The sequence below is a fragment of the Natator depressus genome, chromosome 5 (assembly GCF_965152275.1).
Source record: "Natator depressus isolate rNatDep1 chromosome 5, rNatDep2.hap1, whole genome shotgun sequence".
NCBI classification, from domain to species: domain Eukaryota; kingdom Metazoa; phylum Chordata; order Testudines; family Cheloniidae; genus Natator; species Natator depressus.
In genome coordinates this window covers 82,385,782-82,402,995 of record NC_134238.1, presented here as the reverse complement: position 1 = coordinate 82,402,995, position 17,214 = coordinate 82,385,782, and the positions used below count along the sequence as shown (strand labels likewise).

Sequence of the window (17,214 nt, the reverse complement as noted above, 5' to 3'; positions counted from 1 at the left end):
GAAATTAAGAGAGAATAAAAATGTGCCTTTCAGGAAGTTCTCTAGAAGCAACTATTTGCTTAGGCTTTGAATATTGATATCCCAATAACTAGTGCCGTTGTTCAGGGAAAGCAAATGAAAATAACCAAATGTATGGCCTTTTGATCTGGGAAGGTCATAGTCAAAGAATAAATTAAAAAATAATTGAGGAATGTGAAAGCTATCTCCAAACAAAATAATTGCATATAACCCACTGCCTACAGCCATAACAACCACCTCAGGGTAAAAATTAACTAGCGCTTATAAGCCAAACAGAGTATGGCTTATTTGGTATTTAGATGGAAGATGTAAAACAAAAACAAAAAACCAGTTACTTGCAGTAATACAAAAATTTGGTAGCTCTCTTCGTTGAGTTGGTACTGAATCACTGATCCAGCATGGTGCCAGGAAGCAATGTGCTGCTGTAACCCAAACACCTCCTGGGTGCGGTGCTCTGTCCCATGTAGTAGCACTGAGACTACTTAGAGCAAGGGTGGGCAAACTTTTTGGCCCGAGGGCCACATCGAGGTTGCAAAACTGTATGGGGGGCTGGGTAGAGAAGGCTGTGCCTCCCCAAACAGCCTGGCCCCTGCCCCCTATCTGCCCCCTCCCACTTCCCGCCCCCCTCAGAACTCCCGACCCATCCAACCCCCGCTGCTCCTTGTCCCCTGACTGCCCCCTCCTGGGACCCCACCCCCATCCAACCCCCCCTGCTTCCTGTCCCCTGACTGCTCCGACCCCTATCCACACCCCCGCCCCCTGACAGACGCCCCGAGAATCCCACACCTATCCAATCCCCCTGATTCCCGTCCCGAACCGCCCCCCCAGAACCCCCAACCCTTCCAACCCCCCCTGCTCCTTGTCCCCTTACAGCCCCCTCTTGGGACCCCTCCACCCCTAACTGCCCGCCCTGGAATCCCACCTGCTCCCTGTCCCCTGACTGCCCCAGCCCCTATCCACAGCCCCATCCCCTGACAGGCCCCCTGGGACTCCCACACCTATCCAACCACTCCCTGCTTCCCGTCCCTGACTGCCCCGCCCCATCCAACCGCCCCCTGCTCCCTGTCCCCTGACTGCCCCCCGGAATCCCCTGCCCCTTATCCAACCCCCCCCCCCCCCCCCCCGCAGCAGCATGGCCCGGCCGGAGCCAGCTACACCGCCCAGAGTGCTGGCAGCGCAGCTAGGTGAGGCTGCGGGGGAGGGACCGGGGCTAGCCTCCTCGGCCGGGAGCTCAAGGGCCGGACAGGACAGTCCTGCGGGCTGTAGTTTGCCCACCTCTGACTTAGAGATTAATGAGTCCGTCTACAACCTTAGCCAAGAGCCGTACGGCTTTTAGCTCATGCAATAGAGATTCATGTATTTAGCTCCAGAGGTCCCAGGTTTGATCCCGCCCGACGACACCCGGGATCTGTCAGTGTTACACTGCCTTCAGACAGAATATAAAATCAAGGCTGACCACTCTTGGGCTGGGATTTTCAAAGGCATATAAGAGAGTTAGACATCCAAATACCACTGAAATTCAATGGGATTTGACTCCCAATCCTTAGGGATTTTTGCACATTTATAAAGGTTGTGGACAAATTCCAACTGGAGTAATTACATATAATACTGCCAATTTTTCATTCTCCCTTCTAAACAAAGTGTTTTGCTGGCACAGAATGGCTACCATGTTCCACCCCACAAGGAGTTACATGTTATTTTATAGTTAGAATCTCACTGGATGAACTGCACTGTGTAGATATAAAGGGACAGATCCACAGTTGGCATACGCAGACATAGCATTGACTTCATTGTAACTATTTCAGTTTACACCAGCTGAGGATCTGGCACAAGGTATTATTTATTTCCAAAGCATCAAAAAAGGGATGCATGTGTGTGCGCCAATGAGACTTTGCTTTAGTTTAGCCAGAAACCCTTTTGAAACTGTATACAACTAGGCAGATCTACTAATGTTTTCCCCTCTGAGAACTTTCAGGGTAAAAGCAGCCTTATGTCAATAATGCAGAATCTCAAGGTAGAATACAGTAATGGACAAGTAGTCTTACGTTCCTGCTCTATAAAAACAACCCACACAACTCTGATATAATTTTAGCAAAAGCAACTAGTGCTAAAAATAGCGGCATGCTTTGATTCCCCCGTCCCCAACTTTAAGTATTCAGAGCTACAACTAAGAGCTCAGTACAATTTCTTCTGCTCTTTTTTCAAATGCTTATTTTTATACCAAGTGATATTTAATGTAATCTTAATACTTCCCCCAAATTTAGCATGAAGTCATAAATTAATCCCACCTACAATTCTATTTAAAAACTGTAGCAAACAAGTGCAGTACGATTTTAATTTATAGAAAAATCTTTTCTGTTGTTACATTCCTAATTAATGATGCTGCATCTTTAAAAAAAAAAAAAGAACTGGTACAAGAACAAAAAATATAATCAAATTGTCAATAACTACAAAAAGCTAAGACCTACCAATTCAAAAGGCTGATTTTTAATAGTTATTAAAGTCTTAAGCAATATTTATCTTTCATCTATTTTGGCTACACAGTTAAATAAGTTATTTTTCTTAAGGGCTCTGAAGACACACATTGCTTTAAATGTATCTCCTTACTAGGTCAAACATCTGAATATAAACACTGTTTTCATAATGTGTTCTATTTCTGAAGAGCAGAAAGTAGTGCATATTTTAAACTGGTTTTCATTATTAACGTTGTATAGTAAAGGGACAAAAACAGGAAATTGAAAATATGTTGCTACAGCATTTGTACAATGACAAATAAATAATTGTCGGAAGATATTTTCCCCTTCGTGAAGTGTCTCTTGACATTAGGGTTGCTTCTGGGCAGAAAAAAAAATCTTCATCTGCTTGTTTTCAGTATACTGATTCATTGCCAGGAATCCAATGCAAATACACTGTCCCACTTGCTCTACTAAAATTAGTTTTTGTAATGCTAGACTACTCCTTCAGAAGAAAAAAAAGAAGAACTGAAAACCTGACTTGTTAAAAGATTAATGCTCACTTCCATTTGTAAAGGCATCATACACCTCACACTACACTGATCTCCAATTTCTGAGGTATACTTTTTATATATATATTTTTCCATCAGCTTCATGATGGAGAAGACAAGTTGCAAACTATTTTGCAGAAATGTTTCAGAATAAGAGTTATATTTATACTGTCATGGCATGTACTGTTGACATTGAACGTTCAAAACAATAATGCCCATAATATGTAATGAATATATTACTTGAAATAATTAAACAAAAAAAATTTGTCAAAAACACAGAACATAAAAATAAGTGAATAGCATTATGTGTGGATGGTTTCCTGGTATAACCCTGGAACAATCTATTCCCATTACCTTTCAGGTATATAAAATTAGTCTTTAAAAAGTAATTGGCTCCTCTAGAGCAATTTTGAAGTATTAATAATTCATCTTTTTAAAGGTGAAATGAAGATCTAGCCCTAGCTCCCCATGATAAAACCTAAAATCTTACAGATCAACCTTTGATCTGGTTTACACTTCATTGGACCCCATTGATTTCAACCAGGTTATGCAGAGTGTTACATCATGGCATACTTTGGCTCACAGGGTATACATTTTGCTCTCATTCTTACCCGTGTAAATTGGGAACAACTCCATTGTCTTCAACGGCTCTCTGACTTTTGGGCTAGATAACACCTTCCCAAACTTCTTAATATTTAAAATAAACAACACACACAGTCCTACAGTTTAAGATGTTTATGCTCCAACATTTATTTTCTTTAAAAGGAATGTAAATCCCACACAGCAACCCTGGAGGAATACACATTTAGTTTTTAAAAGAGTAATACTTTAAAAAATGTTGCTTGGGTCATCAGGCACTGTCAAAACTGCATATGATTGGATCTTTAACCCCATAATAGTAATTTTTGTAGCTTAAATTTATAAAGGGGATTGCTCCAGAGATGCTATGTTAGATTGATCTTCTTTTAATAAAAATACATTAACAATATCCTGTCAAAACCAAACAGATTAAAATCTACAGAAATGTCACTTTTGGATGGAGATTTCGTATTCCAAAATGCACAGGCAAATTATTAAGCCCTTAAAAGGAGTACTTACCACAAAATGGAATTTAAAACCAAAACTATCATTACTAAAAGGCACCATTATAACAAAGTAGATACAGATTTAACAATATTTTGCAGTGCCATAAAACCACATTTTCCATCAACAGCACATGTTTAAAACATTTATACGATATAAATTTAAAACAGCATTTGCTACATCCAAAAGAAGAAGGGGATAATATAAACAAACCCCACACCACCGAGGGGGCACAGAACTACAATTCTTCCTCCACAAAAATATGATTCCAAACCACTTGGCTATATTGTTAATCAGTCTGTGAAACAGCACCTTAATTTATTCTATAAGAAGTCAAACACTATTGTGCACATTTTAAAACACAATGTGCCAGTGACTCATAATTATCTCATTGACATAAGTAGTTTGGATATCCCACCGCATAGCAAGAATTAATCATACATGTTTATATCACTTCTTTGATCTGACCTTTAGAGGTTAAAGAAGTCTGAGCTGTGCAACTGTTCAACAGTGAGTTTATTTTACTTACCCATTTCATTAATAGTTGCTCTTGCTTTTGAGACAAAAGAACTAACTTCACTGGAGTGCATTTTGGCTCTTTCCTGAAGGTCAGCACCTGTAAGTGACATTTTATACACATATTAGTAAACTAACTGCAATACGGTAAATAGCATTCAAAGCTGTGCCAATAAGATTCAAGTGGACTTTGAAATACTGCTTGTTCAAATTAATCAGTTATTCTCAGTCTTCTCATAGTTCAAGGAAAATATAGAATTGAATGTTTACAGTGAAAACAGTGAAATACAGACTATCCACTTTGATCAATTTTGCTCCAACTGAGACTTCTCCCGCAACTTAAGGGCTTAATGACCTCAATACATTAATGCAACTGTCATGTTTGTGTTCACTTTTTTCAACTGTGTCCCAAAGCCAGGACTCTGTATTTTTTCATGTTACTAAACACATGAATAGAAATTCTTTGTTTCTTTCATAAAGTATATACTAAAACACTTCTAGCAGCTTACTTATACAATATTGTGATCATTACAATGTGTGTTATAAAATTTAAATGTCCTTTGAAGCTTGCTCCATGAAAAATGCCTTTTTTTTCCTTATGGAAAAGAAAGATATAGACAAAATCACAGTATCTAGATATGGAAGAAACCTATCAAACAGTAGAATATCGTGTAAATGGAACAGACACAAGCAGTCAGCACATGTGCATGTATTCTCCAGACAACATGTATGTCATTCCCACTAGGATGAATGGAATATTTTTCTCTGATTTGTAAAAATGCTACTATCAAATTAGTATTTTGGCACATGTACAAAGAGTTTAAAAACAAGATATACAACTAATGATACAAACTGAACACATTTGCATCCCAAAAATAAAACTATTCCCCACAATCAGCAACTAGCTCATTCAGGAAAAAGCTTCAGACTCTGATCCAGCAAAGCTCTTAAAACACATGCTTGAATACTTTACTGGATCAGATGTTCTTACTGGGCTCTATTCTTGGCCTCCTTCTCTCCTCCTCCTATACCCTCTCTCTGGGGTCTTTCATACAAGAGCACGGCTTTAGCTATCATTTTTATACTAACAAATCACAGGTTTACCTCTTCCCTCTCTGACCGTGTCTCTTTCAATGCAAACTCAAATCTCAACCAATCTGGTGTATCCTTGTGGATATGCAGCCATCATCAAATTCAACGTGGCCAAAAATTAGCTCTTAATCTTCATCTCCCACTTCCACTGTACCAAAGATGCCAGCTTTTGCCACCCAACAATCAAATTTCCCCTCAAGGTACTTCACATTTTCTCCCATGCTCCTGTTATGCACTGGGGAGAGAGAGTGTGGGTGTCTCTCTATAAAAAAACAAAAAAGCCACTACATTACTCTCCTCTAAACCTATTCTTCAAGTCCACCTATGCCATGAGGCATAGAACACTCAACAGCTACAGTAATGCAACTACTGCTTATAATAATAATCATAATTGTCTCACTGTTTCTTTGACCTCCATCTGTTCACTCTATTTATTTGTTGCGCCTAGTCAGACTTGTGCTGTAACCTTTTGGGGCAGGAACTGTCTTTTCATTATCTGCATGTTCAGTGCCAAACACAATGGGGCATCAATCCTGACTACTGCCTCTACATAATACAAATAAATAATAATATAATATTGTCTACAGCTAGCACTGTTAAGTTTAAGTAGCGCTATTAGATACAGGCCAAGTTTCCAAGTTTAAGGATAGCCCCCTATTGACAACAGTGAAATAAACTAATTGGGTAGTCATGAAAAGTGGGGATTACTGTGGTCAAATCTGTATTGGAGAGGAACGGCTCCAATCATTTACCCCAGTAATCCACAGACTTTTCATACCAAAAACTTACCAGGAACCTGAAAATCAAACAAAATATGCATGTGAATGCGCATAAATTTGGGTATGATTTAAATCATAGACAAATGCACCCACCTATTCTTTTTATTTATAAAGCTCTAACTGAAGAGAGTGCTTTACAAGACACCAAAAGGGAAAATATATTTTAAAAGCTGAAGAGGAAATGGTGTGCATAAAAACAGTAGCACTGTTGCTTTGACACCAACTTATTAATGTTTGGCTTTAACTATATAACTGTATCTAAAAGCAAATTACAATCGTCACTTAAGAAAAACAATCCTATACTTTACAGACTGAAAAAAGCATACGATTACTTAGTTAAAAATCTGACTCAAAACTTTCATCTACCATACAAACTGAAATATACTATTTACTTCACACACACTTGAAAAATGCATAGAGCCAACTTTAAAATGAGCACAACCAGTGACCCTATGAATGCATCAGACATTATAGAATATAGTGTCATTATGAGTCTGAGAGGCAATTGTAGGGTTTTGTTGTTGTTGTTGCTGTTAAGATTTATAGCAGAAATGGTTTCCAGCATAAATATAAGTACTTTCAAAGAGACCTGCATGAATTGCAGGCTTCTTACTTCACATAGAATATTTGTCTTTTGGGACAGACAAGGGGGATGAGGTAATCTCTTTTATTGGACCAACTTCTGTTGGTGAAAGAGACAAGGTTTCGAGCTTGCACATAGCTCTTCTCCAGGTCCTTTGGGAGACATTCATAGAAATTCAATCAATTTTCTTTGCAAAACTTGGATAAGAGCAGATAAAAGGATTGTAAGTGTATTAAAAGGGCCACTGTCAACCTGAAATGTAATTGCTAAAAAAAATAGTTCAAAGTCCGTTTCAGGTACTATATTTGCTCTTGAGTACCCTGGCCAATTTCTGTGGTTTTACAATTACATTTTCCTATTTTAAAAAATGTTTCTGCCCTATTCCCACAAAATGGTGTCAAATTCCCACAGCAAACAAACTGAAAAAATAGTGTGTTTTTTTCTAATCTCTTCCTTTTTTAGTAATCTTAGATGTTGTAACAATAATAACTAAAAAATTTTCAGAGAGAAGTGCAAGCTTTAAGTAGACGGTGTTCTTTTAACTTCAGCTTCAGCATCTTTTAGTTCAGGAGAGAGTTGGATTGCCAACAATTTAATATTTTTGTCCTCTTTAAAAGAATCAGCCATTGATCAAACAATTATTAAAGTATCTTGATCCATTTTGCAAAGGAACTACTCAGAGATATTTGTCAGCAATTTGTTCACAAGTCAGAAAGTGGCAAAGGCTATGTTACCAAAGGCAGTCATGAAAAAGATTGCAGCTACAAGCAAAGGCCTCCATTTCCTTAAAAGATTAATATTTTAAAACATCTGAAAATAATACTTTGTCAACTGCTCAGAATCAAGAAGTAGCTTCAGATTTTCAGACAACAGACAGCCTTGTAGAATGAGCCTTCATAAGTTTCCTCAGCGGACTGCAGCTGAAGCCCCAGGTTCTGTTTAGCCTAATCCTTCCCAACACCCACTCTCAACATACCTCCAGAGGTTGCAGATTGTGAGACAGACTAGAGGTCCTGGGCAGCGGGTATCGTAGGCAGGGGAAGGCTGTGCCTCCTCAAACAGCCTAGTGTAGCCCCACCCACGCTCCACCCCCAGACTCCCTCCTGCCTGCTGTTCTCTTCTGTGGTCCAGAGGCTGCGGGGCCACGGTGTGTACAAGACCACTGGGATAGGGCCACGCTGTGCTGCGCTGCGCTGCCCATCCTCCGTGCGCTGCGACCGCGCTGCCCACCCAGTGCTCTGGACATGCCACCCATCTGCCCAGCGTTCCGGGGCTGTGGGCGCTCCGGACATGCCATCTGCCCGCCCAGCACTGGGAGCATTCTGACCGTGCCACCTGCCCATCCGTACTGCGCTGGGGCTGGGGGCACTCTGGCCATGTCTCCTGTCTGCCCACCCAGCGCTGGGAGCACGTGGGGAAGGGGCCAGCGGCCACAAGCAGGGGGTGCTCTGGGCTCCAGGAGGGGAGGCAGGGCAAAAGGGGCAGGGCCTCAGGCAGAGTGGGAGGGGTCAGGGACTAGCCTCCCCTAAGGGTGTGTTCACCCGCTGCCCATGCTAGAGCTCATACATCATACTCTGAATAGGCCTTTTCCTTCTCTTATTTATGATACCAAACTACAACAGAGAAGCACAAGACGAACTTTAATGTTTAGGATAGAGCTATAACTGTATTAAACACACCTCGCAGTTCCCCTGTAAATATCTTTGCCCTCAGATACACGTACAACTCCCACTAAAGTAAATGGGTGAAATCTTGGCTCCACTGAAGGCAATGGCAAAACGCCCATTGATTTCAACAGGGTCAGGATTTCACCCAATTGGAGTTATCCATACATATTTAAGGGGAAAATGTATAGCCTGCATACAATCAAACTTGGGAAACAAACATTTAGTAATAACTTTTTCCTCACTTTGACAGTAATTTTTTATATTTTCTAATATCTAGGTCTTATACAAGTTCAGTCAAAACCAAGCTTCTTCTGCTTCATCCTGCAATGAATTCAGAACCTTGCACAGAAACTACACTATTGTAATGTAACATACACATTTTACTGAAAGATCAAGAAAAAATAGATAGACTGGGGAGGAATAAAGCCTTGTTTGAACAGAAGTAGCATGTTTGTTAATTATACAAGTCACAAAAATAAAAGTTATGATAATTATTCTACAAAGTAAACAGATTGTGCTTCGATTTAAATCCCATAAAAGTTTCCCTCAGTACAAAAATTCTCATTTAAAGCTGCTGTTAGTTATTTCATCAAGCAGTCTTCTACACGGACAGCCATTTGCTTGACAAACCACCATAAAAATCAAAGCCATCGAAATCTTTACCATTGTGTCTAAAACCACTTGCAGGAATGAAAGGAAAAACTCTTATGCTTTGTAGACCAAATATACGTGTTTGCATAATTAAAATGTGACTCTAAACTTTCAGATACCACACAGAACATCCCACTCGCTTTACAGAAATAGCTAATTTATACATTCAAAATAAACCTTAAAAGGACAATAAATCAGTAAGGTACAGAATATACTTAGCAAAAGAAATGTATCAAGTAAATTAAAATAAAATCAAAATAACCTAGTTTTATGTTGAATTCAAAGTGAAAAAAAATGTAAAGAGGACTTCACTGGTTGTCACTTATATACTGCACAAAACTCCATTTAAAGAAAAGTGACCAGTGGCAGGTAAAGTAAAAATAAAGGTTACTTTTATACCTGTTAAAAAGCATATATACAAGAAATATTAAATAGAGGGACAGACTGAAGTAATTTCTAAAAACTATTACCATTTAACTCCATGGCTACCAAAACAGTAGTTGAATATACCTTTCATATATAAAATGTATTTTTTTTTCCAGTCAGAAAATGGAAGTCACCAATAAGATCAAATGAATAATGACAGCAGTTGTAGCTTAATATTTATCAACAGAATTTTCTATAGTATTTCAGGATTAGTAACACATTTTGTTTTTAATATTCTGTGTGTGTTTTGTTGTAATGTTTAAAAATACACGGGTAAATATTTACCCCTTCTTAACATTTCAGTAATGTGTAACCATTTCATCTCCAACTTCTGTCACACAAAAAATGTTTCTAGTACGTAGTTGTTAAATCCTGTGTGTTAAATTGAAGGTCAATTTTCATTCTTACTAATATTAGGAAACAACATCAAGAGTTCACTTAAAGTGCAGTTTTACTCTCAAAAGTAACTGTTTGAACCCCATAATGCTATTTTTAGAGTTGACTGTCCATCAGTGATTTCAGATCAATTATGACTAATATACTAGTAAAAAAAAAGATGGTTTTGCTAATTGCTAGCTTTGCAAATTCAACATATGATCTAAACGGCAAATTGTGTTCTTTCTAATACTAGTGATGATGCATGAGCAAATCAGGTTCTCTGGCCCTGTGTACAGTATAGAGACTATAGCCACATAGCTGCAGCAGGTATAACTCTGTAGCGTAGACACAGCCTATAGCAATGGAAATGGTTTTTCAGCAATCAAATACCAAGATCTGCTGAGTAAAAAACATTACTTAACTTTACAGTAACTGGAGTTCTTTGAGATGCATTGTCCAGAGAGAGAGAGAGAGAGCACGCACACTTTTAATGCACATGTGCACCTCGTGCCCTCAAGTCAGAGTCTTTGGGCCAGTAGCATCAGTTGGGAGCACACACATGCCTTGACTGTCCTTGTGCTCCTGTACCAAGGGCGTAAAGAGCAGTGCAGACCCAACTGCCACTCAGTTCCTTTGCCACCACAGAATGCTAATGTAATAGGACTCCATAGTAACAGGAAAAAAGGGTGGTTTGTGGAATTTACGTACATGCACAACACATTTCAAAGAACCCTGTGATGATATGGGAATCTATATGTATAATTTATTAATTCTTTGTGAAATTATAAACTATCTGTATGTACCTTTACCAAGATGCAAACTCCATTTTGAATGTGAAGCTTGTTTGTCTATTCTGTGGGGTCTCTGCCTCCATTTTGGATTGAGAGTCCAACAGGGGTAGTGACCAAGGCCTAACAACAGAGTAATTAAACTTTGACAATTGTGCTTATAAATTACAAAGAGATGGCTGCTGCCCAAGGCAAGCAGGGTTTTCAAGTCTGAAGTGGGGTGGGGAGTTGCCTTGGTAATAAAGTCACTTGGTAGGTGTCTCTGATCACCTGTGGAGGCTGAGCAGGACATCACCTGACAAAGAGGGCTACAAGCTATAAGCAGGCAGGGGCTGCTCTACTCAAGGAGCCTTTTTTCTCCAGCTCAAGATGAGGGAGAAGCAACTCAGCATGTAGAAGCCTGATGAGGTAGGAGATCCTGCCTACCTTCCTGAACAGATGGTCCCTTAAGGACTCCCAAGGGTAAAAGTGAGCTAGTGAAGGGCACTGCAGTCAGGATGTTTATTGCTTTCTAAATGATCTGTACTTTCATGGGCTTTATCTGTAAAAGAGAAATGGTGTTAGAATCTGTGCAAAGTATTGGGAGTTATATGCTTTACACTTACTATGTGCCTCCTGAGAGAGTTAAACTGTAATCTAAAAGGCTCACACCTTTGAGTGGAATTGCGGAAGATGTTATGTTTAAGCAACAGGGCACCTAAAGGGTTAGCACTGACCACAGGGACTAAGCAGCTGCACAGCAAGTTTCAGCTCGGCTAGAAGGAGTGTCAGACAGACGGCCTGCACCCCAAGAGTGCGCCTAGGGACTCCAAAGACTTGGGCAGTGACTGGGCTCCAGTCACACATGAAGGCTTGAAACCCCCAGGGACCCAAGGGCTGGGTTTCCCACACACACCCATACCAATATAGTAAGTAGCAAATAGGGGGCACTCAACTGAGGCCTGTGACAAAGCCCAATTATTATGAAGATAAATAACCTTTCTTTTTTAAGTGTTTGTCACTTATCTATTCCCCTGTTGGTGATTCCCAACTAGTGATCTAATATAAGGAGGTGGGTACTCAGGGTCTACTTAAAGATTACAGCACTGCTCTGCCAAAAGAAGCATCAGACCTAGATGTTTACACTATGGAAAAGTGCTTAGCAAAAGTATGCATTGAATCCCAAACAATTTCCTTACAGATGACCAAAATGGGAATGCTTTACAAGGAAGCAACAGAGGAGGTCTGTGCCCGATAGAGTTGGCTCTAATAATAGCTGTGGGTTCTGAACTACCTAACTCACAACAAAGTTTAATACATCCAATAACGCATTTAGCTAATCTCTGGGATGAAACCAGTTGACCCTTCATTCTTTCAGTAAAATATTGCAACTGATTTTGGGGAAGCTCTGAAGGGTTTGGTACTTTGCAGTAAAATAAAAAGTCAAAGCCTTACAACCACCTAGGGTATGCAATATAGCATCTCCTTGATTAGAATGAGACATTGACAGCACTTCTCTTGAAAAGCCAGACCTTTGGAGCCAGGATGCCTGTCTCAACTACCGAGTTGTCAGAGACCGTGAAATTATATACTCAGTGTCTAGAGCTTCCTGTAAAGACATTCTAGTGATCAATGGTCCCTTTTTATAACTAAAGATTTAAATCCACTCTGCTTTCCTAAGATAATTTATAAATAAGATCGAAACATTTCATGCAATTCAAGAAATCATAACAGGCCAACAATGCTTCAGTTTAAAAATTCTGAATTACGAACTGGCAGAGGAATAACATTACAACCAAGTAAGTCAAGACATTTTGGTTCCCTTTCACCTGGAGTCGTTCTTGGTTAATGCTGTGGTTTTTTCATGAGCTGCCAATAGTACCAACATGTCATATACTGGATATATATAAAAATATTCTGGTCCAGTAGATGGCACCTGGTATCTTTTATTTGCTCTCAGAGATGGGACGACCATCACAGAACTTTGCCAAATGTGCGTGGCAGAGTCCAACAGAGCCTCATTAATGGGGAATGCCACATGCCCAGGAATCCAAGCCTGGAGCTTGTATGGAGTTTCCTGCTATGCATGTGAGCAGCTCTTGGATCTATTATAGTCACTTGGGTGAGACAATGCAGCTGTGATTGCTGCCTCATCCAGGGATGAGGCCAATATAGTTAAAACCAGTGGTGAGCTGGAGCTGGTTCGCACCGGTTCACGTGAACCAGTTGTTAAATTTTGAAGCCAGTTTAGAACCGGTTGTTAAAGGGTGGGCAAACTCTGGCCCGCGGGCCACATCCGGCTGGGGAGGCTCCCCTGGCTGAGAATCCCTTTTTAATTTTCACTTAGCTGGCGGCACTCCGGGTCTTCGACGGCACTTAGGTGGCGGGTCATTTATTCGCTCCAGGTCTTCGGCGGCACGTACTTCAGGGCCGCCGAAGACCCGGAGCGAGTGAAGGACCCACCGCCGAAGTGCCACCGAAGACCCGGAACAACTGAAGGAACCGGTTCTTCAGATTTTGGCAGCTCATCACTGGTTACAAGTATCTGTAAATCTTCAGTCTGAGGGTGTTCATCCTCCAAATTTTTCTCCGTTGACTGAGGATCATGTGTTGCCAAGTAAGGCGCCATAGATTTTTCGTTTGGAATAGGGGATGAGGTATGCAGCCTAAGGGGTAATCAGGGGAATGATGCCTTGCTCCCTATGGACCCCAGGGTTCCAATATGACAACGCTGGCAGATTAGAAGGACCCAGGGGGCACAGAGAAAGGCAGAGTATGTCCTCATCCTCATAATTCCTATGAGAACTAGATCAATGTGAATTTCTTGACACCCTCCAAGAGTCGCATTATTCATAACAGGAGTCCTTGGGGAATAAGTAAAGGGGCCTCCTCAATGTGTTGAGATTCAGATGATGAGATATGAGCATTCTATCACTAAGGAAGGGGTTGCTGATGCTGGACAACCAGGTTGTAAGGTACATCTAGAGATAGCCAGTCCTGAGTAGGCACTCAGTACTGGAGAAACAGAACTGGCCATCTGTACTGTGGACTGGATGTTCAGCCCTAAAAAAAGTAGATTCCAGCTCCTAACATCCAGTGCCAGACACTTCCCCATTACTGAGGCCAGTGCCACGAATGTAGGTGAAGGAGTACAGTGCACTGGGGTTGATAGAACAGAAGAACGTAAGAGCAGCCATACTGGGTCAGACCAAAGGTCCATCTAGCCCAGCGTCCTGTCTTCCGACAGTGGCCAGTGCCAGGTGTCCCAGAGGGAATGAACAGAACAGGTAATCTCACCAAGTGATCCATCCCCTGTCACCCATTCCCAGCTTCTGGCAAACTGATAGTGCTGACATGCCCTGTATTGATTCACTCTGAGCCAAGGACCAAGCTTCAGAAGTGCCAAGGAAGCTGGCACTGTAATAGTCAGTGCCAAAGCACTCTGTGCCAAACTAAGCCCCACCAGGGCTCTAGCCTTTGTACTGGAGGCAGCTAGCTTTGGATCTCGAGGTCTTAGTACTGTACTGTTACCGGATGTGCCCGTTACTTTGGGGTATGCTCATTTATTAGGGTTACTCTTCTGGGGGAGGAGAGAGGGGTTCTGTAATCCTATTAATGTACTGCTTATGTCACTTATGTGTTCATATGGAGCTCTACTCCTTCCTTCTGCTAATCCCCACCCAATGGAGCTATCCTGCAGGACCTCTAGGTTCCCCAGAGCTGGGTTCCTCCAGCCCTAGAACTAGATGAACACACGCACACACTAACAGAGCAAGTCTGAGTGGACTGGGTCAATAAGCACTCTCAAACGGATACCCTCATGTCATAAAAATAAAGGAAAGGGTAAACCCCTTTGAAATCCTTCCTGGCCAGGGGAAAGCTCCTCTCACCTGTAAAGGGTTAAGAAGCTAAAAGTAACCTCGCTGGCACCTGACCAAAATGACCAATGAGGAGACAAGATACTTTCAAAAGCTGGGAGGAGGGAGAGAAACAAAGGGTGTGTGTGTCTGTCTATATTCTGTCTTTGCCGGGGATAGACCAGGAATGGAGTCTTAGAACTTTTAGTAAGTAATCTAGCTAGGTATGTGTTAGATTATGATTTCTTTAAATGGCTGAGAAAAGAATTGTGCTGAATAGAATAACTATTTCTGTCTGTGTATCTTTTTTGTAACTTAAGGTTTTGCCTAGAGGGGTTCTCTATGTTTTGAATCTAATTACCCTGTAAGGTTTCTACCATCCTGATTTTACAGGGGGGATTTCTTATTTCTAATTACTTCTATTTTTATAAAAAGTCTTCTTGTAAGAAAACTGAATGCTTTTTCATTGTTCTCAGATCCAAGGGTTTGGGTCTGTGGTCACCTATGCAAATTGGTGAGGCTTTTTATCCAACATTTCCCAGGAAAGGGGGGGTGCAAGTGTTGGGAGGATTGTTCATTGTTCTTAGGATCCAAAGGTCTGGGTCTGTAATCACCTAGGCAAATTGGTGAGGCTTTTTACCACACCTTGTCCAGAAAGTGGGGTGCAAGGTTTTGGGAAGTATTTTGGGGGGAAAGACGTGTCCAAACAGCTCTTCCCCAGTAACCAGTATTTGTTTGGTGGTGGTAGCGGCCAATCCAAGGACAAAGGGTAGAATATTTTGTACCTTGGGGAAGTTTTGACCTAAGCTGGTAAAGATAAGCTTAGGAGGTTTTTCATGCAGGTCCCCACATCTGTACCCTAGAGTTCAGAGTGGGGGAGGAACCTTGATACCTCATATGTCCCTGTACTCAATGGGCTGGGCTGAGCCGCACTTTCAGCTGCCTCCTCCCCCCCCTTATGTGCCACAGGCTTAGCACGTCCCTAGCCCACTTTCACGTCACAATTGTACTGGCAGTAATCCACTTGATGAGCAAACCCCACAGAATTTTTGAGCCCTATCGGGATTTTTAGCTTAGGTAAAAGAAGCATTGTTGCAGAGTAAAAAGGGGAAGCTAAAAACAGTAAAGTTCAGAGAGAGAGAGAGAGAGAAGCAACCAGCTTAACCATAAAAGTTATTTACTGAATAATAGTGATAACTACACAAGGAGGGCTAAACCAACATAACATACATTATCAAAGGTTAATACCTAAGGTAGAAAGCAAAACAGAGAGAGAGAGAGAAAGAGGGGGATCTCACCCACTCCATGAGGCTTGAACTGGTCAGGGTTCCCAGGTGATGGTGGTAGCTCAGGGTCCTGAGTGCTGGAGACTAGCAAAGCCCCCAGCACAATCAGTCAGGAGAAGATGGATTCCCAGTGGAACTGATGCATAGCTTGGCTCTAAGCATCAGAACACTTACTTGGTCATAGATAGGGGTTTTTGTAGAGAAAATACAATGGTTCAAGGGAGAACACTAGATTTGTTTATGGGTAAACTGATGATTTAAGGCTAGACAATAGGAGCTGATCACTCTTGGCTATGGGTGGAGTTTTCTTCCAGGGAGCTCACAATGCAACTAGGCTGCTTCAAGAAAAGGAGTACTTGTGGCACCTAAGGTGCCACAAGTACTCCTTTTCTTTTTGCGAATACAGACTAACACGGCTGCTACTCTGATAGGCTGCTTCAGTATTTTGGATATCAATCAAGGATTTATTACTAGAATTGGTCTGATAATTCCTGAGCTGGGTGTGTGCAGGCATAGGTTCATTAACATCTGGAGCAGAGATTCCCATGATGCTGTGCTTCCCTGCCTTTCTGATTCCAGAGTTCAGTGCGGTTCTCTGTTCTCCATTCTGTATGCAAATTGAGATGTCTCCCTGTCCATCTTTCATGCAGGTGAGGCTAGGGGAGTTGTCTCTGTTTTCCATTCTGTATGCTAATGGAGATGTCTTAATCTTGTCATCGTTGTCAGGAGGGGTCTACGTGTGTCTCCCAACGACCTTCACTGCTCTCTGCAAGCCTTTTCTCTGATCGGTTTTGGTTCAAGAAGAGCCTGGTGGGGGGGAAAGGTCTTTCATGTGTCAGAAGGCTAGATACTGCGTCCTGGTTCCCCAAAAACACAGAGCTGACAGGTATCAGAACTTCAAGGGTACACAATCCATCCCACGGTGTCTCTTTTCAATGGGGGTGATAAGGTGACTTAGACCTGCTTTTAACAGAAGTTCCCCTCAGGGATCTGCCCCTCACTTTAGCAAAGGAGTGATGCTCCTTTTCTTCTGAGGACTTAGCATTACCCAACTTATCAGATTCTAAAACTGGAGCTTTCACAGATGAAGTCCAGGAGCTAATGGAA

At 41.4% G+C, this 17,214-nt stretch overlaps 1 protein-coding gene across 4 annotated transcripts in view; it reads right to left on the bottom strand.

The window, feature by feature from the left end:
- The window catches only part of AUH (AU RNA binding methylglutaconyl-CoA hydratase), a 188,132-nt gene that overhangs the window by 131,575 nt on the left and 39,343 nt on the right, over nucleotides 1-17,214 (bottom strand). For all 4 annotated transcript variants that reach the window (XM_074953085.1, XM_074953086.1, XM_074953088.1 and 1 more), the window contains one exon: nucleotides 4,635-4,721. In XM_074953085.1, the coding sequence (XP_074809186.1) occupies nucleotides 4,635-4,721 (87 nt within the window). The remainder of the gene's footprint in view (nucleotides 1-4,634; nucleotides 4,722-17,214) is intronic.